General features: G+C 37.6%; 1 protein-coding gene across 5 annotated transcripts in view; it reads left to right on the top strand.

Annotated features, from left to right (window-relative positions):
* Nucleotides 1-833: 833 nt before the first annotated feature.
* The window catches only part of FXR1 (FMR1 autosomal homolog 1), a 57,120-nt gene continuing 32,860 nt past the window's right edge, over nucleotides 834-25,093 (top strand). For all 5 annotated transcript variants that reach the window (XM_029214117.1, XM_029214115.1, XM_029214113.1 and 2 more), the window contains exons 1-3: nucleotides 834-1,050; nucleotides 18,083-18,135; nucleotides 19,566-19,659. In XM_029214117.1, the coding sequence (XP_029069950.1) occupies nucleotides 1,000-1,050; nucleotides 18,083-18,135; nucleotides 19,566-19,659 (198 nt within the window). In that variant the 5' untranslated portion in view covers nucleotides 834-999. The remainder of the gene's footprint in view (nucleotides 1,051-18,082; nucleotides 18,136-19,565; nucleotides 19,660-25,093) is intronic.

The following is a 25,093-nucleotide window of genomic DNA, read 5'->3' as shown; positions in this document are numbered from 1 at the left end:
CCTTTTCCAGAGTTTTTCTGTCAAAACGGTAAGACAACACACAGAAAAGAATACTTCCACTATTATTTCCAAAGGTCTTGCTTTGGGAAAAACTTTTATTGTTAAAACAAATATTCAAAGTATCTCAATCATAACGCTTACGGTATTGCTGCAGGTTCTGGTAGAAAAGCCAAATTGGTTCTGCTCTTATCCTGTTTCTGGAAGTTCGCGTGCACTGCAGCAGGGGAAAACTTGCTCTCCCTCTCTCTCGTTTCCCTGATTACCTTCTAACAATGATATTACCCCCTACATTTTGCTGCGGCTTGTAAACACAGCTAAGTTGAACTGGACGTAATTAGTTTGACTTTTTAAACAGCTAAAGTGGTAACAGGTGAGGAGAGAGCTGGGCCGAACAGTGTGGAGTCAGGAGGAGGCCACCGATTTTTTTTTTAAGACCGAGGCGAGAGAATTTAGAGCCCACTGTATATCCATTTTTAGGCTCCCTCTTTCCCCCAAAGTTTGTGCTAGTGGGCGTCTGAAGCCCCCAGAGTGGGGGCTTCTCTGGGTGGGGAAGCTACTTCAGGGTTACCAACACCTCAAGGAAGTTTCAGGGCAGGATGCCCGAAACCGGCAGAACGCAGAAGCGTGGGACAGGCGGCGCCCGCCGGGCCAGTTTAGTCCCGGCTGGCTGGAGGCCCGCACAGGCTGGGGCTGGTAAGCTGCGGGCACTGGGGGGCGGGGACGTAGGGGCGGGTCAACAAGGTCGGGCGATTGTGTCGGGAGGCAAACAGGACGTTGCGGCGGCGGGCGGAGCCAGGGGCTAGCGATGTAAGGAGCGGGGGGGATCGCACTGGGAGAATCAGGACTGCGCGGTGAGACCCCAGGGGTGTGGGGCGGGGGATCCCAGTCCCCGCCCCGTTTTCCCCGTCCCTCCTCCTGCCTCCTTCACGCCCCTCCCCCTCCTCCTCTCTGGTTGGAAAGTTTCTAGAATCTCTTCCCAGCGGCCTTTGCGGTTCCAACATGGCGGAGCTGACGGTGGAGGTTCGCGGCTCCAACGGGGCTTTCTACAAGGTATCGACCCTTTTGCCGCTTTGTCGGGTCTTCTGGGGGCTGGGGCCGGTTTGAGGGAGGGTTGGTGGTCCTGGAGAGTGAGGTTTGGGGTCGAAAATGGCGGCTAGGCCAAAGCCCGAGGCCGCTAGGTTCATCGCTTCTCCCCCCTCCACCCGCGGTTTAACGGTCTCGGGGGCCCGGGCTCCGTTATGTTTTGAAACAACACGTCGGATATCTTTTGCGTATTCCTATTTATTAATCATTTTCTTGGATGCTCGTGTGGCCCTTGGCGGGCCGGTGAGGAGAAGCCGAATGGCGGCAAGGAGCTCCCTGGGAGCAGGCCCGAGCTCCGGGAGGTTGGGGGCAGTCGTGAAAGGAGGTGGTGGGATTGTGTGGTCACAGCCGCTCCCCCGCCCCTCGGACTGGGCCGAGCGGGAGCGCCTCGGCCCGCTGCTCCGACCCCTCCCCACACCCTTGGGGGGGGGGGGTGCCTCGCGGAATCTTAGGAATTCACCTTTGTACTAGGGTTTCGGGCTAATAAACTTCTGTGTCTGAAGGGGGAGCGGGTGCCGGATTGAGGATTAGGATCGAAGAGAAAACTAGAAAATCTTGAAATGTGGCGGGTAGAAATATTTTTTGCGGCCTGGGAAATTGGGCGGCGCCTTAGCTCATCTATTACGGAAGAAAAGGCGAGAGTTCTAGGCTTTAAGATTTAAAATGTGAAATGGATTAAGGAGACACAGGTGGGGAGGTGACTAGTTTCTTTATCAGTTGGTACCCAGTGTTTTGGGAAGGTGTTGACCACCCCACCGAGGTTTTTTGTTTCCATCGGGTGGAAGGAGGTGCATTACTGTGGGATCGGATCTGGAAAACGGAAGAGGAATTCGAGAGTAGAGGAATTTAGTAGGGGCTTCCAGTGTAGGGGTGACATAGATGAAAATGAAATCCTTACAGTTTAGTTTTGCCATTATAACGGTCCTTTCTCCCGATTCTCCCTTTCTCCCAAAGTATGCCACGAGGTTACAAGATCAATACAAAATCTCCCCAGCTGTTGTCTGTCAGTCAGTGTCACTAAGCCAGCATTTCAAATGTTTGAGAGTCCTGGCTATTTTTATGAAGGGCCTTCACCTAATACAGGAGTAGTATTGTGAGTACGCAGAATGTATTCTCACTGGGTTTCGTTTCAGCGTGCCTTTTAATCCCGCACAGAATTTTTTTAACTAGGTGGTCATAATTCCTAGTTTCAGCGTTGCTTTTCCTTTCCTAGTTTGCTAATTAGCTATGTGGAATTGGTTTAGCTATCCCTTGGTAATAGCATGGTGGGGAATCACAGTTGGCTCTGAAGGATCTCCGTAAGTATTTACAAGTTTAAATCTTAGGTGGTTAGCATGAAGTAAAAACTGGGACTGCTTGGTGGCAAGGAGTCCTTTAATCCTTTAATGTGTGACTGGTTACATTATCAGTCTAGGTTTACAACTAGGTGTCAGAGGAAAGACTTGAGTAAAATTTGAGTAGATACTTAATTAACTTCTGTTCTTTATTTGTTTAAGGTTTTCTTTGATGTGGACCATATTTTAAAAGTCTTTATTGAATTTGTTACAACTCTTGCTTCTGTTTTATGTTTTGGTTGTTTTTGGCTGGGAGGCATGTGGGATCTTAGTTCCCCTACCAGGGATCCGGCCCATACCCCCTGCATGGAAGGCGAAGTCTTAACCACTGCACTTCCACGGAAGTCCCCTTCTATTCTTAAACCTAATGGCTGCCTTCTCTGAACGACAGCAGATACAATTGTGGCACAATGCACAAAGAATGGGCTTATACTTTTTCTTGTCAAGGGTAGATAAGGTTCATCATATTTGTATCATTTTTACTATTTGGCTATTCAGTTCTTGTGTAATGGAGGTATGCATTTTTTTCCTGGCATATCGAAATACAGAAAAGATTATTTTGCCTTAACAAGTTGTTTTCAGCGTGTTGATGGTAGATACAACACCATTTCTTTCTATCCAAGTGTATTTTATTTATGTTGTTCACCTGCTATACATTTATTATTTTTTTTAATTTATAAGATTGAATAAGATCGTCAGTTTGAATGTTTTAGTAAAGATTGTTTACCATCTTACTTTGGTTTCCCAAAGTTTTTTTGTTGTTTTATTTTGCTTTTGGCAATTCACGAATCAAATGCCGCCATTTTGGAACTCCAAAGTACTTGTTGTTGATACCTATCCATACTCTACAAAATCTGCTTGATTCTTAGAGACTTGGATTCCATTACCCATTTTTGCCTAACAAAGTAAAGTAAGGTGGTTTTTTGGCAGAGGTTGGGAAGGACCCTAGTCACGTTGTCTCTACTGAGATAGCACTTGAACGTTTGGAATTTTATGTCCTGCCATATTCCATTTGTACATGCACTATGTGTAAACTACGGTCTTCGAACTCTGGAAGAGTGAGCATGATGAAGTGGAAGGAGCCGTGCATTTGAAGTTAAACACATGGGAATTGTAGGTCTGTACATACTTCAGCTTACTTAACATTGTCTAGCAATGCACCCTTGACCAAATATCCCTGGGCTATAGTCTTTTGTATAAAATGAGGCTTTTGAAGTAGTTCAGTAGTCTACAGTATTTTTTTTTTTTTGCGGTACGCGGGCCTCTCACTGTTGTGGCCTCTCCCGTTACGGAGTGCTCCGGACGCGCAGGCTCAGCGGCCATGGCTCACGGGCCCAGCCGCTCCGAGGCATGTGGGATCCTCCCGGACCGGGGCACGAACCCGCGTCCCCTGCATCGGCAGGCGGACTCTCAACCAATGCGCCACCAGAGAAGCCCTACAGTATTTTTTATCCCATGAAACTGTCCGCTTGGAAAAAATATTGGCTCACCGCAGAAGCAGTTTTATTAATTTAATTACGTGAATTTTTTTGAGATTAATTTGCATATGGTAAAGTGCATCTTTTTTGACATACAGTTATGTGAGCTTTGATAAATGCTAACAGTTGTGTAACCACTACCACTAGCATGGAGGGATAGAATAGTTCCACCATCCCCTTAATTTCTATCCTGCCCCTTTGCAGTCATCCTCTCTCCACACCCTCAGAACCTGGGGTGGTTTCTGTCCCCATAGTTTTGCCTTTTCCAGAATGTCCTAAACATAGAATCATACAGATACTGTGTAGAGTTTTCAGTTTGGCTTTTGTTTAGTGTGGAAGTAATTTTATTTTAAGTAATTTTTTTTAAATTTTAAAAATAATACATGGTCAGTGAGGGATTTTAGAAACTATCAGAAAAAACCAGAAGTTGCCTTGAGATAACAGCAGGTAACATTTTGGTGTATTCTTTTCTTTCAATGGTGGTTTTCAATATACAGGTGATTGTGATTTTCCTCCTCATTTTCTCCCCTTTTCTCTGCCCTGCCCACCCCCAGCACACTTGGCTGTAAATGCGAATTGCCATTGAAGAATTTCAAAGTCACGGGATTAGTAGCCAGTATCATCATGCTTGAGGCAGTGCGCTATAGATATTGATTAAAGATTTTTAGTGGAACTGAAACTTAATTGCACAAAATAATTGGAACCGGTGAAGAAGATTCAACCCCAAAATAGGATAGTTTCTTTTTTGCCCCCAAATATTTACACAAATGATTGCATACTAAATACTTTGTTCTGCATCCTGCACTTTTTACTTAACAGTGGATCTATGGTAGTTAAAGACATAAAAACTTGATATACTCTTGTTTGAAGCCAGATAACTCTATAGGGGTTGGGAAGAATGGGAAATATGGTAATTAAGCACTTGATGGGGGATGTAATTTTATATAAAAATTTGCTTTTATAGCCTTTTTTATCTGGAGTGAGGCATCATAGGGTTTATACTACTGGTCATTTAAGATGCCTTTTTTCTTTTTGTTTCCTTTTTAAAGCTTTCAGATGGAATTTACATTCTCTGGTAGTGTATTTACAGAGTTGTGTAACCATTACCACAATCTTATTTTAGAACATTTTCGTTAACCCCAAAAAAGCCTTGTGCCCATTTGGGGTCATTAAAGTGCTTTCTAACTGATGTATATGATTTTAAGCTTTGTAATAGCATTGCAGCTTGCATAGCCGTGAGCAGAATATAATTTTAAATAGAAGTTGAAAGTAAGTCACTCAATTTCTGGCTCTTGGAGAGGAAAGTTTCCATGGTGTTCCAGGGAAATGTGTGATCTCTAAGATGGCTGAATGAATTTTCAGGCCTTCTCTGTAGAAGATAGAATTACTTTTAGAGCTCCATGATTTCTGGTTTTGACTGTGTAATTGATCAACTATAGAACATTTTAAAGTGCTATAATATTTGCAATATTTCCTTTTTGCTTTAGTTTAATATTTAAATGAAATTTGAGAGTAATTAAATTATGCAATAGGTTTATTATTGCTAATGATGTTGGTCTGTAGAGTTACAGTAAAGGAGTTGTGGTTTGAAAATATACTGACTTCAGGTTAGTGTAGAATATTGTTGATTTCTTTGTGGAGATTAGTAATTGAGGAAAAGATGGTTGCTCTCTTACCGGGGACACTATTAAGTTAAGAACATACAGTTCCAGATGTTACGAAGCTATTGTTAGTTGTACATGTTTTAAAATGCAGTTTTTTAAATATGTAAAAGAACTAGGATTTAACTAAGTGAAAAGGCCACTTAATTTTTTTTTTTTTTTTTTGCGGTACGCGGGCCTCTCACTGTTGTGGCCTCTCCCGTTACGGAGCACAGGCTCCGGACGCGCAGGCTCAGCGGCCATGGCTCACGGGCCCAGCCGCTCCGCGGCATGTGGGATCTTCCCAGACCAGGGCACGATCCCGTGTCCCCTGCATCAGCAGGCGGACTGTCAACCACTGCGCCACCAGGGAAGCCCTAATTTTTAAAAATTAAATTTAAATACTTTTCCTGTGAAGTTTTGTTTTTGTTTTTGTATTACAAGAACAATGTGTAATTAATGAAAAATCTGAAAACACAAACGCAAAGAAAGAAAACTGTGATCTCGGCACTTCCCTGGTGGCGCAGTGGTTAAGAATCCACCTGCCAATGCAGGGGACACGAGTTTGAACCCTGGTCCAGGAAGATCCCACATGCTGCGCCACAACTACCGAGCCTGCACTCTAGAGCCCGTGAGCCATAACTACTGAGCCCATGTGCCACAACTACTGAAGCCCACGCCTGTGCTCCGCAACAAGAGAAGTCACTGCAGTGAGAAGCCTGTGCACCGCAACTAGAGAAAGCCTGTGCGCCGCAACTAGAGAAAGCCCGCGTGCAGCAACGAAGACCAAACACAACCCAAAATAAATAAATTTATTTAAAAAAACAAGCCGTAATCTTACCTATCTAGAGAATTTGTTGTCAAGGCCTTGGCTTTACTTACAGAAAACATACTTTTTTCCATATTTTTCTTTCTATGCACCTTTATATTTTTTATATCTTCAGATATTTGTGTGTATTCTGAGAGTAAAATAATAGTTTACTATTATCTGTTTACTATTACTATTATCTGTTTACTGTGTATTCTTTGAGGCTTGTACATGTATTTCCTGATTTTGTTCTCTTAGGGACTGCATGAGGTATGTGTTTTTATCCTCATTTTACATATTAGGAAACTGACAATAATGATTAAATAACGTTCCAATTACACTGTAGCTGAAATGAGATTTAACGCCAGGGCTTCTCACTTCCAGTTGCCTAGTTCAGCATAGCATGAGAGGTTCGCCAAAGGAAGTCTCACGGCAGTAAGCTTATGTTTTAGCTAGGAAGACAAGTCAGACACTTGACTGGATAATAACAACTCAAGAACTGAATTCTCTACCACAGTGTTAAGGATGTAGCAAACTTGCTTTTTTGTAGTTGAAGAGCAGTATGCATTCTATGATTGACCCTTAATTCTCGTACTAGCTAGTTTGTGAGGGCTTAGGTTTTTCACCTGCAGTATGAGGCACTTGGATTTCTTTTGACAGTTTATCAAGTGGTGGAATCTGCTAGGTTGTTAGTTCACTAAGGTCCTATCTAGCTCTAACAACAATAACAGCTATTATCTATTGAGCACTCAGACTATCAGACTGTGTAGGTACTTTACATGAATTTATCTTACTTAGTCCTCTCAGTCACAGTGAAAGAGATAGTTACCCCAGTTGAGGAAAGTGAGGCTAAGCGAATCTATCCATAAAATTAATAGGCTGATTCAAGATTCATAATGATGTTTGGGACTTCAGAGAGCCTGATCTCTAACCATTACGTGATTTTTTTTCCCCAAGTACGAATATATGGCTTATCAAATTATTAATTGTAAATTCTGATCAATACAGTGGGAGTCAAGAGGACTGAATTGGGAGGATTCCTGGAGAAATGATTTGAGCTTTGCTTCACATTACAGAAATCTGCCCTTTCCAATGGTAGCCACTCGTCATGGGGCTGAAATATACTAGCCTGAATTGAGATGTGCTTTAATTGTAAAAGTTATACTAGATTTCAAAGACTTAGTATGAAAAAAGGAATGTAAGACTGCAGTTTTAAAATTTTGATTACATGTTGAAATAATATTTTGGATATATAGGGTTAAAATTATTAAAATTAACTTCACCTGTTTCTTTTTACTTATTTTAATATACTTAGAAATTTTAAAACTAGACATATGGCTCAAATTATAATTTGTGCTGGATAGTTGTGATTTATACCGTTAGCTTTATAGTGTTTGTTATGTGTAAGGTATTTTGGGAAATGTTTGAAATGCTTTTTTATATATGTATATGTATGAAACGTCCTGTTCAAATTTTAAGGTGTGGCACAGTAGTTATCAAAAGGCTTGAGAAAATTCTTTGGCAGATGTTTAGCTAATAGTAGTAAATTCTATTGTGACGCTGGTGTAAAATTTTCTAGGATCAAATCTAAATTTTCTAGGACCAAATAAAGAATAGCTTGAGCAAAACAAAATTAAGTAATGCGAAGCATTACTTTTGTTAATCTGTACGTGTAATATCTATTTACACGAACAACAATCTCTTCAGTTTATTTTTCCTTACATTAAAGAGGCTGATAGCCATGGCAAAATTGAACCGAAGTTAAATCTAAGTTAAATGTTAGTTGTTATAACTTGTCTTCCATACTATAGCCTCAGCATTTTTTGCTTAGCTTTTTTGGGAGCATGACTAGAGGTCTCCCCAGTAATAACTATGAAATTTACAGTTGTTGTTGGCAAAGCAACATGGCATTTCCCTGTCAGTATTTCTTCAGAATCAGGAATCTCATTTTTCGGGTTCCTATCTCCGTGCCTTTCTTATTCTGGCTAATTAATAATAGTAAAACTTCTTGGGACTTCCTTGGTGGTCCAGCGGTTAAGACTCTGTGCTCCCAATGCAGGGGGCAGGGGTTCAGTCCGTGGTCGGGGAACTAAGATCCTGATGCTGCACAGCATGGCAAAAAAAAAAAAAAAAAAGTAGAACTTTTCTTGTTTCATAGCTTTTTGCTTTAATAGTTTTCCAGGTTATTTTCAAGTCTTAAGTTTTCCAGTGACTTGATATGTATAGTTCGTTCATTAGTAGACCTTCAGTACATATTTGTTGAATGAACAAATGGATCAGTCATTCTTGGTTTCTAGACACTCTTTTGACTTGTTAATATTTGTATAAATGCATATATACAAAACTAAATTATTTCTGATTTTGATTCAAACTGAACTTAAATTTTTTTTTGAGGGGTTGTACATTGATCCTGGTCAAGCTCAGATATGTCCCAGAACTTTATGCATATATAGAATTATAGAGAACTTCAACTCAACTCTTGGCAACAGGAAAGTCATTATAGTTTTGTGTGGCCATTTGAAACCTCTGAGTCTTTCTATTTCAGGAACTGTTGGATATTATAAACTTGTGAAATTAATAAGCCAAGAACATTACTAGTATGTAAGCATTAGTAGATATTTATGTATTCTTATGAAATCCTCACATTTTCATTGTCATTTTTTATTCAGAACAGTTAAATGTTCAGTACTAAGGGATGCTTAAGGCTTGCCTTGAGTAACTTTTTTCCTTAAAAGGACATACTCCATAATGATGCAATAATTTCTGTAATACATAATGTAACTAGTAAATTTGTGGATTTTATTTGTAGAACATGTGTCCATTGATTGGAAATAATTTCCGGACATAGATGTAGGTCCTTTAAAAAAAAAAAGTGTGTATTGTTTGAAGTTAAGAAAATTTTTGTTTGCAGCAGTCTTTTTTGGGGTACGCAGGCCTCTCCCTGCTGTGGCCTCTCCCGTTGCGGAGCAACAGGCTCTGGACGCGCAGGCTCAGCGGCCATGGCTCACGGGCCCGGTCGCTCCGCGGCACGTGGGATCTTCCCGGACCGGGGCACGAACCCGTGTCCGCTGCATCGGCAGGCGGACTCTCAACCACTGCGCCACCAGGGAAGCCTGATTGCAACAGTCTTGAATGTGCTCGTTACTGGAATCAAATAACAACCCAGATCTTTTAGGTGTTGTATGTAAACATCAAACAAACGAGTTTATTACTTAGAATGTGGATTTGAGATCACTAGAGATGGAAAAATTAAAAAGATGTGGGGAGTGGTAATGTGTATATATATGTGCTGTATGGAAATAGTGCAGATTGACAGAGTATTAAGGATAATCTCAACTCTTTAAAAATATTTATACATGCATATGCAAGTATATAATTTTATACATATGTATAAGCATATACAGACTTGCTTTATTGTAAATTTTTTTCTTTTTCCCTTGGTTTGCCTTTTCCACATGATCTCTCATTCACAATCCATTTAGGTAGCCTGTTTATAGCCAAGTATACATTGTGCCAGATTTTTCTTCATACTCATAGAATGTACATAGATACACATTCAGATACAAACGTAGGTGTTTTTCAGTATTGCTCTATAAAAATAAGATAATCTACATCTTGGCCATTTTCTGTTGGAGTGTAATTTATTTTTTAATGGTTACATATTTCACCATAAGAATTACTGTGAAATCCAGCCATTCCCTAGTTAATAGACATTTTGTTTTCAGTTTTTTTCTGCTCCGTGTGTGTTTCCATTGAATAGGTTTCAAAGAGCGAGATAGCTTGGTGGAAGGGAACTTTTACCTGTTAACTCTAATAAATGTTAACAGATTGCATTCTGAAAGGCTTAACACTTTGTATTTTCTCAATTGATGAATGTCAGCTTTTTTTTAATTACATCCTTGCCAGAAATAGGCATTATAATCTTTGATTTTTGTGAATCTCTTGGATGTAAAGGTTGCAACTTTGATTTGCAAATCCCCACATGTGAATTTTAATGTTTGTTGGCCATTTGGATTTGCTTTTCCATAAATTACTTGTTTTTCCCCATTTTCCTTCTGGGATGTCTTTTTTTGCTTTTTGAGATTTCTTAGGACTCATTATATGAATACCCCCTCCCCATCTATAATTTAACTCTCTGGTATCCTGGGCCATAGAGAAGTTCTGTTTTTTACATACTGAAGTACTTTTTCCCTGTTAAGGGTTCAGGGTTTCCAGCCTGGTTAAGACAGCCTGTGTCCAGATTATACATACAGTTCCTTAGGTTTTCTTAAAGTGTTTTATTTGTTTATTTCATATTTACTACATCAAGTCTTATTTTGAATATCATAGGCAGTTGTGCTAGCACCATGTATTAAATAATAATTCTCTGTTTTAAAGGGTTTTTTTGTTTCGTTTTTGTTTGCACATGGGGAAATTAGGTACTGTACTCATCAGCCAGATCTTCCTCACTTCTAAGATTGGGACGGGAGGAAGTCCACCATCTAGGAGAGCTGGGTCCCATTCAGGATTGATAGAACCTTCTGAGAATTGCTCCAAAAAGTCTCTGGTGTGCTCTGGGAAGACCATAAAGAGTTCCTAAAGGAGGATATTGTGACTTGCTTTTGGGCAAGTAAAGCCAGTTAAGAGTCTTATTTTCCTTACCTTACTGCTCTGGGCCCTCTCTTCTTTTACCTACTGCATAGTAAGTAGTGGATCTGAGACCAGTCTTAACAGTAAAACCAGTATATTGTATTGCTCAGTAAGTGTTTTTTTCCCTTTCCCTAATAAGGAGTTCTTTCTGTATCTGTTAAATGTATACACAGTCCAGAAACATAAAGTGTTTATTAAATTCTTTAAATTACTTGACATAAAAGTTCCAGGAAGATTAACCGTAGTGTTTTGGGGGGGGAGAAGGAGTGGCTTTAAGTACTCTTGGCACACCTTTGAGTGCCTAGGAATTACCTTAGTTTAAGGAGCTTCAACTCCTTCAGTTTGCAGACTGAGACTCGTGTAAAATTGCTTAAGCCTGGGAGTCCCTAACTCAGTTTTCTCAACCTTATAGTTTTTCATCTGAACTATAAAGCAGAGGAACACCGTTTTCTCAATTCTTCCAAGGATTGTGCATGGCTAGTACTATTCTAGATGCGTGGGAGAGAAGTTCATTACACACAATGAATGACTTAGTGATTGGGCTGTATTCTCATAGAACCCTTTGCTGTATTCACTTTTTTTTTAATCCTGTAAAATGGATCATACATGTGTAGAGTGCAAAAGCAGGACAGCAGATGATACTGACTGTTGACACGTTGATTGATTTTAGGTATAAAAGTAAGCCATGGGTGGAGATGTGTAATTGGAAGTTGGGTTTTAGAGTCCAGGGAACAGGTTATTTTTCCATATGTAGATTTGGGAAATCAGTGGAAGAGCCATACAATTTCATTGTATTTAAAATGGCATCCAAAAAAAATAAAAAAAATAAAATGGCATCAGTTGTAAGAGGCACTAAAAAAGAAGAAACGTTGCCAATTGATTTATGAGTGGTAGTTTTATCTTTTAAAATTCTTTTCTATATCACCTGAAAGATTATTTTTAAACATTTGCATACATAAGGAAAATAGAAGCAAAATAAATTGAATAAAACATTTTCAGGTTCAGATGATTGTGTTTCTTCTCACAATATCTTCCTCAGTGCCATGGAGAGCATTGATGTTGCAAGCATACTTTAAAAGAGCTCTCCTCTATTATCTCCAGGATTTTCTTCCAAGAATTTTCACCCACTCTGCAAGTTTTGATGCTGGTGCTTTCTTGATTTTATCAGAAGGTGTCAACAGAACAACCTTCTGGTAAGAAACCTAAATCCTTCCTAAAATGTTACTTCATTGGTTTGCTGAATGAACTATTGAGGGGTTGCAATCAAGTGCCACAGAAAATTGCAAGCAAACCAAGTTTGAGCATGCTTAACAGTGACATTTATATCCTGGCAGCCATTCAGCTATTGGCTATCCTAAGATGCCATCAATTGTAGGAAGCATCCTGATTGCAGGGATGCAAAATTGTTAGAATTTATGGGCTGGGAAAGTAGACTGGGGGCCAGAGAATGAATCACTAAACAAACTGATAATTGATCAAAGAATAACAAGTCATCATCCATTTTGTCAGTTCTTGAAAAACAAAAACCTGAGGCGAATTTTGCATAAATTATGCTATTAACTTTTCTTTTTTCATGGGTTATAGTTTTGTAATTACATTTATCCACAGCAGCAAATTTTAACTGTGGAGTTTGGGAAAATGGAGAGTTTACCCAGTCAGAGGAAAGGCCCTACAGGATCTAACAAACTGATTCCAGTGCCTCTTAATGTTCTGAGAATTTATTTTAAACAGTTTATTTTTATTTATTTTTTTAAAATTTTATTTTATTGAAGTGGAGTTGATTTACAATGCATTTCTGCTGTACAGCAGAGTGATTTGGTTATGCGTATATATATTTTTCATATTCTTTTCCATTATGGTTTATCACAGGACATTGGATATAGTTCCCTGTGCTATACAGTAGGACCTTGTTGTTTATCCATTCTGTATAAAATAGTTTGCATCTGCTAATGTCAAACTCCCAATCCATCCCTCCCCCACCCCCCGTCCCCCTTGGCAACCACAAGTCTGTTCTCTATGTCAGTCAGTTTATTTTTAGAAATACAGCATTTTATCACAAATTTGCTTCAGTAATTGAGCCATCAACTGTAATGTCTTAATACATTGGAAAAGGGAACTAAAATTTGTTTGTTGTGCCAAATAAATATAAAATTTTTAAATGTCATACCAGTGATCCTGAGAAAGACTTTAAAGAGAAAAACTGGAGTAGATCTTAAATTATATAAGAATACTTGATCAGGTTTGAAGGAGGCAGTAATGTGACTGTGAGAACTTTTTGCTTGCTTAGGAGAATAAATGTGAACTAGAGGTTTGATTCCTGATGAATCCTTGCTTTTACCCCTTGAGATAAGAGTCATTGAAAACATAGCCTCCATTTAGGAAGCTTGTTCTGTGTCTTGCTGGCCTTTTTTGCTCAGTCTGTTGGCAATCAGTAAACTCTTCTAACAAGAATTTTGAAGTTTAAGAGTTACAGCTTTAGGGTGTAAGTGTTGGGTTTTTGGGTATGGGCTTCCACTTTAAACCTCATTTTGAGGATTCAGGCTGTCTGACTTCTGGTAGTAGTTTGCTGAGTATTAAGTTTTTTTTTATATAAATTTATTTATTTTTGGCTGTGTTCGGTCTTCATTGCTGTGCACAGGCTTTCTCTAGTTGCAGCCAGGGGCTGCTCTTCGTTGAGGTGTGCGGGCCTCTCATTGTGGTGGCTTCTCTTGTTGTGGAGCACAGGCTCTAGGCACATGGACTTCATTAGTTGCGGCGTGCGGGCTCAATAGTTGCGGCTCATGGGCTTAGTTGCTCCGCGGCATGTGGGATCTTCCCAGACCATAGCTCGAACCCACGTCCCCTGCATTGGCAGGCGGATTCTTAACCACTGCCCCACCAGGGAAGTCCCAGTATTAAGTTTTTTTAAGTTTCTACTTCCCCCTTTGTAAGATATGTGAATTTAGTGTTGTAATGAATTGTAATAATGGGAGGTCATTAGTGGATTTTTGAAAAATCTGAAGTAGCAGATGAATTTGAAATGATACTTTTCAAAGCAATTTTTTTTAGACTAGGATGATATGTTCCTAATGAGTTTAGTGGGAATGTTCTCAAAGGGATTCATGGATCTCTGTAGATTGCTCAGCCATCACTTAAGCAAAGCCTCTGATAAATTGATTAGTATATTAAACAAGGTAGCTGCCTTTCCAGTTGTAAATTAGATTTTGATATTTTATTCTGGGACTTTGCCTTAAATAGGCTTTTTAGGAATGGTGCCATATTTCTTCATAATAGTGTTGCTGCCAGACGTAACCTTTTAGAGTTTAAAACTGTGAATTAGCAAAAGCATTTTGTCATTTAATTGATAATGATTTAATTGAAAAGAGTTCCAGACAGAAGATGAAGTTTTATTTATTTTTTTAAAACATACATTCATTTATTTTTTGGCTGTGTCGGGTCTTCGTTGTGGTCCCTGGGCTTCTCTCTAGTTGTGGTGCTCAGTAGTTGCCTGTTGTGGGCTTAGTTGCCCCGAGGCATGTGGGATTTTAGTTCCCAGACCAGGGATTGAACCATCATCCCCTGCATAGCAAAGACCGATTCTTAACCACTGGACTACCAGGAAACTCCCAGAAGATGAGGTTTTAAATTCAGTGTTTACAACCTCTTAGGGAGTAAAACTTTGAGGCTATAATAGACGTGTATAGTTTCAGCTTCTCTTTCTCTAAAATGAGGGATCTGGAAGGTCTGTAGAAGAAATAATGTTTCTCTTTGGAGTGGTTTTCCCACAGCCATCTGTTCTGACTTTTGAATGTATTTATAATCTCATTCTTTCAATTCTTGAAGTTCATTCATACCATGTGTATTATTGCTTATCAATAGGATTTTTTCTCCCTGTGACTACCCTCATCGAGTTGAAAAACATTCTTTTCAGCTGTAGTGTTCTGTAACTTCAAAAATGTGTGTTTAAGTTAGGCAGATATCTGGAATGCACCTTGTTCTTTCCACAGGCCATTGAAGCTCCCACCTCAAAATTGCCAAGCACCTTGTCTTTTTTGTCTTGATTATTGTAGCTTTAAAATAACTTTCAGTGTTTGGTACGGATAATGTTTTCTCATTATTCTCTACCCCCATTTAAAAGTTGCCTTACTGAATGCCTTCTTGTTTGTTTTTAAGATAGGCTTTGATGTAATTTTATTAAGGTTAACTCCTGTTCCCTCAACAGAATTACACATTCCTTTGTGTTTTAGTAGGATCCCATTTAGGGGCATGTTGAAAATTTTAAAATATCAAGAGTGCTTTACATTTCCCTAAATAGTCTATTTCTATTCATTAGTCAAGTTTCACAGATGTCTGCACATAGGTCGTGTACATTTTTTTGTTGTTGAGGGCATTTCTAGGACCTTGCTGTTAGTAGAATATTTTTTTGTCTGTTTTATTTTCCAGTGCTTATTTTTAGCTAGAAAAGCTAATTTGGTTAACTTGCCACCTTACTGAATCTTTGGGTTTTCTTTTTACATTTTTATTTTAGGCTAGATTGGTTTTGAAAAAAAAAAATTCTTCAGTTAGTGCTTCCAGGGCTCAGAGATTCCTGCTATTCCCTCTGTTCCTCCCTTACTCCTAATTTACACATCATTTTTGGCATTCCTGGGTTTTTATTGTATGATGCTGTTTGTTATTTTGTCAGGGATAGCATTCTATTTTGATTACACTTTAAATATGTTAAAGTGCCTTGTTACTTATCTATAATTTTAAATTATAGTTAAGAGTTTCAAGTGTAAACATATACCAGGCTTTGTGAATGAACAAATTAAGGGACCATTTTATGATGGCTTGGGCTTCCATGTTTGTAGCTGTATGGGGAGAAGAAAAAGAAATGTCATAGTCTTCTAAGAAATACGGGTTCTGGACCAGATGAGTATGAATAGGAAAAGAGACCAAATCCCCAAAGGTTGGACTAACAAGAAGGACAGAAGTTACGGAGACTTAGTCATAAAGCCACCCCCCCCCCCCCCCCGCCCTCCACCCACACCATGTGCAGGAAAATGTTGCCATTGTTATTTGGTGTCTCCTGACTCTTAAAACATTTTGGCAAAGACATAACCCTGCCGTTTTCCATCTCTTGAGTATATAGGGACCTGCCATTATTCTGGTGAATTGAAAAGTGTTGACTGTGTCCTGTATCAAATGCATCAATTTTATAGCGATCTGGCCATTAGAAACCCCTTATCCCTAGAATCTAGGGTTTGGGGATTAGAACATGTTTTCTGATTATTCACTACAGTCCAAATACACTTTATTTGGGTGTCAAGTTTTTAGCTTGTTTAATCTGATGCCTGAAAGATATTAGCAATAAGAGTAGGTTCCAGAGCTGTATTTTTTCTTAAAGTGTGTGAACAGTGTGTGCACCCAGACAAAGATGATGCTGATGTTTGTGGTGGATGTAAAGTGGGGGTGGGGAGCAGTATAAGCACTGATTTTTAGATAGGAGAAAACCTTTTTATTATAACGAGGAGTAGAATTTCCCAGTGATTTGGAGCTCTCATTTGCGCTTACGCTGTATAAATTATACAGAAATGATAAAGATTAATGAAACATTTCAAACTATGAAAATTGTTTGTGAAGGACTAGAAAATGTTAGTGAAAGTATAAATATGACTAATCTATGATGGAAAGATGTTTTACTCTGATATTCATGAATTTGGTAATTCTCAGGTTATGAAAATAGTCCTTACAAATGGCAAGGGTATAATAGAGATGGATTTGCTGGTAACATAACTATGAAAGTGCTGACCAAAATGATTGCTGAAAGTAGATGTGTGGATGAACTAGTAGAAATAGAGAAACTGGCCAGGAAGTCATTGTTGTAGCGTGATCAGATAATCACAACTTGAACTAGATGGCAGCTCTTAGTTTTTAGCTTTGGGAGGAGAAAGAAGAACAAAAAATGTCTTCAGAATTGCAAGGCAAGAGCTACTTTAAATTTTCTGGCAGCCACTATATTTCTTTTATAAGTTTATTTTCGGCTGCTTTGGGTCTTCGTTGCTGCACACGGGCTTTCCTCTAGTTGAGGTGAGCGGGGGCTGCTCTTCCTTGCGGTGCACAGGCTTCTCATTGCGGTGGCTTCTCTTGTTGTGGAGCACAGACTCTAGGCACACGGGCTCAGTAGTTGTGGTGCACAGGCTTAGCTGTTCTGGCATGTGGGATCTTGCCAGACCAGGAATCGAACCCACGTCCCCTGCATTGGCAGGCAGGTGGATTCTTAACCGCTGCACCACCAGGGAAACCCCAACTATAGCATTCTTGAAAGTATCTTGAGTTTTAGACCTCACATGAAGATATATGCATTGAAATTTCCCATAATACACAAGTTGATCACAGGCATTTCTAGCTGGAGAGAGATCAAGGCCAAATTACAGAATCATAAAATTTAGTAGCAAATGTGGGAGGAGGGTACTGAGAGACTAGATACATGACTTATATACATTCTGTGATTGGTGATTGAAAATAAAATGATTTTATTTTCAGCTTCATCGGTTACCTTTTCCTCTATAAGACTTTCTGTATTCAGTTCCAAAGATTTTCTGGGGTGGCAGTGCTGATCTGTTTGCTTTTTGGTTTTTCCACCATCAGTTTGTTTCTTAGTCTTTGGTTTGCTAATTTGCTTAAAATAATATCTGACACATAGTGTTTAAATATTTTGGGAGGTAGATGAGGTAAACAGATGTACTCATTTTTGCCATGTTTTAACCAAGTACTGCAAGTGTGTGTATTTAATTAGTTTATAGTGTACATTATGGAGTGTAGTATGATAAAGACGTTTCAGAAAAGTTTTTGCTGAGTACCAAGTGGTTCAGAGTGTGTAAGCACTTGGCTAAGGTTGAGAACATTGCTCTTCTGATTGACAGTAGTACAGTGTTATTTAATGTCATTTGTAATCATGAAAGAGAGGTTAAGTAACTGCCAAGGTCAAACAGCTCATGAATGATGGAGATGGAAATCAAACCCAGATTAGCCTATTCCAAGCTCTGGGTTATTATTAGTACTCCATGTCGTTTTTGTAGCTCTAATATAGTGGTTTAGAGTTAATGTAACATTTAATTGAATATTTATTTCCTTTTAATTTCTTTATAGGGATTTATCAAAGATGTTCATGAAGACTCTCTCACAGTTGTTTTTGAGAACAAGTAAGTTATTTTTTTATTGATAGAGATCCTAATTTTGAAGATTGGTAGTGCCAAACTGTTTGCTTTTGGCTGTTTCTATTGCCAGTGGAAAATGAGTGTGCTTTTGGGTGGGGGTCTTTGGTTTGATTATCTTTTTGAGTTCAAATAATTTTAGTTTTTGGTGACTTCACCTGGTTTTCTGCTCACAATTCACTTGGCACTTCTTCCATGACCCCATTCTTTGTCAAATCACATGTGGACGTGAATCAGTAAGTAGTTTTTGCAAAAATAGACGGCACGAATGGGATTATAATATGCTTCTTAAAAACGCAGAATTTTGAAATTATGCTGTAGATAAGTATTAGGCTGTCTTTAATTGCTTGATTATTCATAAGGAATAATAAAAAGTTGTATAGATATTGTAAAGGTTAGGTAAGTTGTGCTAAAAACGTTAAAGACTGTGTTCTGGGCTTGGTTAGGAAGGGTTATAAAGGAGCACTGTATAATTGAAGGTCAGAAAAGAAAACTGGTTAACTTTCACTTTTATGCTGCTTCTGTAACTGCCTGAATAGATATCGGCCCAACAGCTGTTTCTTGTAGAAACAAGTGTTGAGATGATTTCTGTCTTTTAGCAGCTGCCATTTAGACAGTAAAGATGAAAGAAAGCACTCAAATGTCTTACTTGTCTCTTTTTTTGCCCAGCGTTGGCACAGGGGAGCCATAGGAGTATTTTACGTGCTGCTCTACCTCCCAGGCATGTGAATGACCTATTAGAACTTAAAGTAGGAAAGCATTTTAGCTTTATCAACTTAGTTATAAAATACAACCCACAAAAAATTAAGCAGCAGCTCAAGTAGTAGTTTTAACACATTCGTATTTGCTACAAAGATTAAAAGTAAGTTTTTTCTAGGTTTTAATTACAATGTATGTGTTCATTGTAGAAAAGAAATTCTGTCTGTGTAAGAAAATTAAATCCTTTAGCTATTCAGAATAATTGAGTAGTTTTCTATATTTCTGTGAACATGTACACTAAGAAATTATGCAGCTTATATTTTATAATCTCTGAAATTGTGTTCCTTAATAAATCATTGAGTGGCAAAAGTGTTTGTAATAAGTTGATCCCACTATAGCAGTTCGTTACTCTGAACTTACCCTACTTCATTTGCAGAATAATGTATGTACTGTTACCTTAGGATGAGTAATTTGGAAGCAATATATAATTGTCAATGATGTTAACTATTTATAAACTTCACCAAGAGCCATGCAAAATCTGTTCTATCTCAGCAAACTACTTGGAAAAAGATTTAATACAGAGGTTGTTTTTCTTTGGGGACAGCTAAATGATTGATTTGAAAAATATACAGTACTAAGCATAGACTACATAGCTTCTGTATTAGGGGCTATTAGAATAATGTATTTTAAAATTGTTAATTCCTTTTCTAATCCTTCAGTTGGCAACCGGAACGCCAGGTTCCATTTAATGAAGTTAGATTACCACCACCACCTGATATAAAAAAAGAAATTAGTGAAGGAGATGAAGTAGAGGTATGTATTTACAAGTTTATTTTCTTGTGTGCATATTTTTTTGTTTCAAATAAATATTCTTGTTGGAAAATCTGTTTAGCTGTTAGAGAATAAATCTAATTCCTTTTCTCCATTCTTTCTATTGGTAATGGCTGTGTAATGTAGCAATGCTTGAGTTTTGGAGCCAGAACTGGGATTAATGTCTCAATGCTACCATTTTTAGGTTTGTAGCCTTGGTCAAGTTTTTTTGTTTTTAATGACTAAAGTGAAAATAATTTGAGAACTAAAGACGATAGTGCATTTGAGTTTTGCACAGATTCTGGCAGAGACAACTATATGACGTTGGTCATTATTTTCCTTTTTTTTTTGGCTGTTTTGCCTTGTGCTTTTTCCTCAGTATCTTTGTACAGTATTAGTAGCTATCCTTTATTGTAGTGATCATTAATATAGTTCCTGTGTAACAATATGAAATATTATAATTAGCATACTGCCTTTTTGAATATTCTAGAAATATTCAGAAAAATTTAAAAGGAAAAAACCAAAATCACTGCCCAGAGATAAAAACCACATTTCATGGTTTACATATTCTCAGGCTCTTCCTGTTTTCTCTTTTAAAAAAATAAAAATTTTACTGCTTCTTTGTATCTTGCTTTTTTCACACTTAGTAGGTCTTGAATGTCTGTCTTATATTTATTTTTGATTAACATGCCTGCTGTTATGTAAAAAGAAACTTGGAAATTGTCAAATAGAAGCATAATGAGTTTGTTGGAGAGAGAAAATTTGATTTTCGATTTTTAAGAAATTGATACCTCCAAGGAGCTCAAATATGCTAAAATGTATTTCTCACAAGGAGTTGTCTTGATAGTGTTGAAAGAGATTTTCAAATCTCATTTGTACCTAATTTATGTAGGCTGGGGTAGGAGAACTGGGAACATGGGTCAATCTTTAGTGATGAAACAGCTATCTAGAAACACTTAACAGTATGTACTTTGTGCCATACACTGTTCTGAGTGCTTTGCACATGAACTCATTTAGTTAATTGCCATTTTTATTCTTCATAATTTTTTTAATGGTAAATTTTCTTTTGAGTTAATTGTAGATGTTAGGCTAGAAAGTCAAATTGTAGGACTTTAACCCCTAACAACTTGAACTCACTTTCTAAAATTTTGCCTAGATTTTAATTCTTGCTCTAGGTAATTAGAGCAAGCATCCTTCTGCTTTTGCTAAATCAAAGCATGTTATAAGCTTAATTGTGTCAGGGTGCCACATGTGTGGCGATCATTTCTGAGTAGTGCTTTTCATATTTTAAAAATTGTTGTTCAGACAGTTATTGTTAATGTAAAGGCTCAGTTTAAAGGAAAAACTTGGAGTGCTGAGGGTGTTGTTACAGTGTGCTTTCCTCAGTCTCAATCTGGGAAGATCCTGTCCAGTTCCTGGACCATCTTTATGGCTCGCCTCCCCAATTGTATACAAAACTTTATTGAATGATTTGGAAATTGATGATTACAGAGTGTTTTATTTCACTTTCTGTTTTATGGTTCAGTCTTGGTGAAATTTGTTCCTTAAAATTAATGAGAATCATGGTCTGGAATTAAGATATTACTGTTACTTTGTAATTTTTTTGTGCTTTTGGAATTTTTGAAAATTTATATAGGGAAGAAGTTTAAAATTAATCTTGCCACCTGTGGATTTCTTTTTTTGTTTTGCTTTTTTGCCAGCGTTAGGAATTTATTCTTATGCCATGGAATGAATGCTTAGGAATTATGGTTGTTAGTGCTTTATATTTTGAGCCAAATAACTTTATGTAAGCTCCCTACCTCCCAAATTCAAAGTAACAAAGCTTAATATAAAAAGTGAAATGATACAGAGTTACATAAAGTAAAAAGTGAACCTTTCCTCTTAGTGTAGGTATGTAGGTGTGCTTATCTGCCCACCCCAGCTTAAATCTCATTTAAGAGATGTCTCTTTAGATTCTTTTCTTTGAATTTATAAAGAATATGTGTGCTTTTTTTAAGTTACAAAAATTGGGAATACATTTTATTTGTGATTTTTGTAGTCAGTTAATTAAGATACCATAGACATTTTCAAGTCTGCACATACAGATTTAACCTCATTTTTTCTCACCACCCCATGATACTTCTCCGTATAGGTGTATCATAATTAGAAGTTGTTGAAATCATTGAAAGTTGTTTTTTGCTTTTACCATCCCCCCCCAAAAAAAGCAAGAGTTAATGTCCTTATATAAAGCATTTTCTGTTAGTATAAATCTTGGTGGTTCAATTGCTGAATCAAAGGCATGTATATTGAAAATTTTGATAATAGCAGAATATACCATTTTGTCCTCCAAAAGTGCTTTTTGAATGACCACTTCATAGTTTTGCTAATACATTAAGGTGTTTGTTTCCTCATAGATTGACTGGCTGGATTATTATTAATCTCATCTGTAAGTTTTCATAAACATGATAGAAGGAAGCTGTTGTCTTCTCTGTTTTCTGAACCTTGATTACTAGTGATATGGAGTGTCTTTTAAATTAGTTTATTGGCTGTTAGCCCCTTGTTCTGTTTATTATCTATTTTATTTTTTGCCCGTGTAGTTTTCGATGTTGGAAATGTGTACATTTTATGGGTAAGTTCCTGTTATATATTGTGTTTTCTCCCAGGCATTCTTTAAAAAGCTGTGCTTTAGTGGCTTTTGCCATTAAGAATTTATATTTTTACTTATTCAGATCTGCCAATTTTCCCAGATTCAGATCTGCCAGTTTTCCTGGTGTGGCCTCCAAGATAACCCATTTTAGTACTTCTACAGAGATGCCCCCCCTTTTTTTAAAGAGTATTTAGGTTTTTAATATAACTTGATTCTTTTTAGGGTAATTTATTGCATAGTATATTGATTTTTTTTTTAATTAAGTCATTGGCTACTGTTCTTTTTGTGCTAGTCGTAAATACTATAATAGCAGTGATAACAGCTGACACTAACCCATATAATATATATATATAACTAACTGGCTTTTTAAACACATTCTATCAGTTTGACATAATAGTCTCTTGAGGGCCTCTTCTAAACTCTATGAATACTTTAATTAACCTTTCCAAGGTTCATGTAGCCTGAAGGTTAGGAAGTTGAATAACCAGTGTAAGTTTTTGTCCTGAATGTTATTCTTTCTAATATGTCATGCTGTATTACAGGGTGTTGTCAATTTTGTGCCACATTCCCAACTCTTGTTCTTTTGCAGCTCTAGGAACCCTTCCTCTTTGAAGAATGGAAAGGTGACTATGATTTGGCCATTAGTAATTGATTTAGAACAGAAATGATCCAGAATGGAGCTTTTCATTAAGCTGTCCAGGCATTTATCTAAAATTCAGCCATACAACAGAAGACCTAAATAGACATTTTTCCAGAAGACATACAGATGGCCAACGTACAGATGTTCAACATGGCTAATTATTAGAGAAATGCAAATCAAAACTACAATGAGATATCACCTCACACCAGTCAGAATGGCCATTATCAAAAAGTCTACAAATAATAAATGCTAGAGGGGGTGTGGAGAAAAGGAACCCTCCTACACTGTTGGTGGGAATGTAAATTGGTGCAGCCACTATGGAAAACAGTATAGAGGCTCCTTTAAAAACTACAAATAGAATTACCATATGATCCAACAATCCCATTCCTGGGCATATATCTGGAGAAAACTGATTTGAAAAGATATAGGCACCCCAGTGTTCACAGCAGCACTATTTACAATAGCCAAGACGTGGAAGCAACCTAAATGTCCATTGGCAGATGAGTAGATAAAGAAGATATGGTGTGTGTGTACACACACACACACACACACACACACACACACACGTATATATACATACACAATGGGATATTACTCAGCCATAAAAAAGAATGAAAGAATGCTATTTGCAGCAACATGGATGGAGCTAGAGATAATCATACTGAGTGAAGTAAGCCAAAGACAAATGTTTTATGATATGACTTATTTTTTTTAATTTTTATTTTTTTAATATTTTGGCTGCGCCAGGTGGCATGTGGGATCTTAGTTCCCCGACCAGGGATTGAACCCATGCCCTCTGAATTGGAAATGTGGAGTCTTAACCACTGGACCGCCAGGAAGTCCCCATATGATCTCACTTATATGTGGAATCTAAAATATGACATAAGTGAACTTATTTTTATTTACTAGACAGACTCACAGACATACAAAACAAAGTTGGGTTTCCAAAGGGGAAGGGGCAGGGGATAAATTAGGAATTGGGGATTAACAGATACACACTACTATATATAAAATAAACAAGGACTTACTGTATAGTGCAGAGAACTATATTCAATATTTTGTAATAGCCTATAATGGAAAAGAATCTGAAAAAGAACATATACACATATATATATGTATATATACACACACACAGATATACACATATATATATATATACAAAACTGCATCACTTTGCTGTATACCTGAAACTAACACAATATTGTAAGTCAACTATGCTTCTATTAAAAAATAATAATAATTAAAAAATTCAGCCATATGAACTTTCCATTCTTGTAGGTCAGGTATGGTTAAATATTGGCGATTTCACATGGCTTACTCTAAAATTTTATTACTTTACAAACATGTTTGGCTACATCAGGCTTGCCCTTTCCAGCCAATTTATGAGACTTAGATGAAATTATAAAACATAAATTAGTGTCTGGTAGTGGCCTCAAGAAGACACTATATGGCTTATAATAGAAAGTTGGTTTTGAAAAGTCTAAGATTCAAAGGTTTATTTTTAAACCTAATTGGTGGCTTTGTGTTGATAAAAACTGGCATATATTTTCAAATCTTTAAAGTATTTAATATAATTAATTTTTTTTGATAAGTGTCTGCTTAATAGTTGATTTTGTTAACTAAAGATTGCTAAGAAAATTGGTAATTCCCTGGTGGTCCAGTGGTTAAGACTGTGCTTTCACTGCTGAGGGCCTGGGTTCGATCTCTGGTCAGGGAAATAAGATCCCACAGGCTAGCTGCGTGGCATGGCCAAAAAAAAAGATTGCTAAGAAAATAATTCTCAGCTTGTAAAGTTGGAGGTGATGGGAAAATGAAGAGTTCTTTAGATTCTCTTAAGCTGAATATGTAGTATAATGTTCTGGGATATTGGAAGGGCAGTAGAAAGAGTTTTTCCTCAGTGATTTCACATGTGAGGTGCCTTATTTTTTATTATAAGATGCCTACCTTATTCAGCAAGTTAGTAACACACACAAACGTGTTACATAGGAAGCCTGACATCTCAAGCTAATAGGTAATTTTATAAGACTTTTTAAGTTCTTCCTCTTGGGCTTAACATATTTGATATATAAAAACTTTTTTTTTGAATTGTGAAGTCTTCTGGTTGAAATACGGATAGGCAAGTTTTTGTTCTTGTGACATACGCCTTCCATCTTTCATGGCAGATAGTCAGA

Source organism: Monodon monoceros, unplaced genomic scaffold, assembly GCF_005190385.1.
Source record: "Monodon monoceros isolate NGI ecotype Baffin Bay Population unplaced genomic scaffold, NGI_Narwhal_1 Super_Scaffold_11, whole genome shotgun sequence".
In the NCBI taxonomy this organism is placed as follows: domain Eukaryota; kingdom Metazoa; phylum Chordata; class Mammalia; order Artiodactyla; family Monodontidae; genus Monodon; species Monodon monoceros.
Note: the sequence above shows the minus strand (reverse complement) of the source record. Positions and strands in the feature narration are given on the sequence as shown.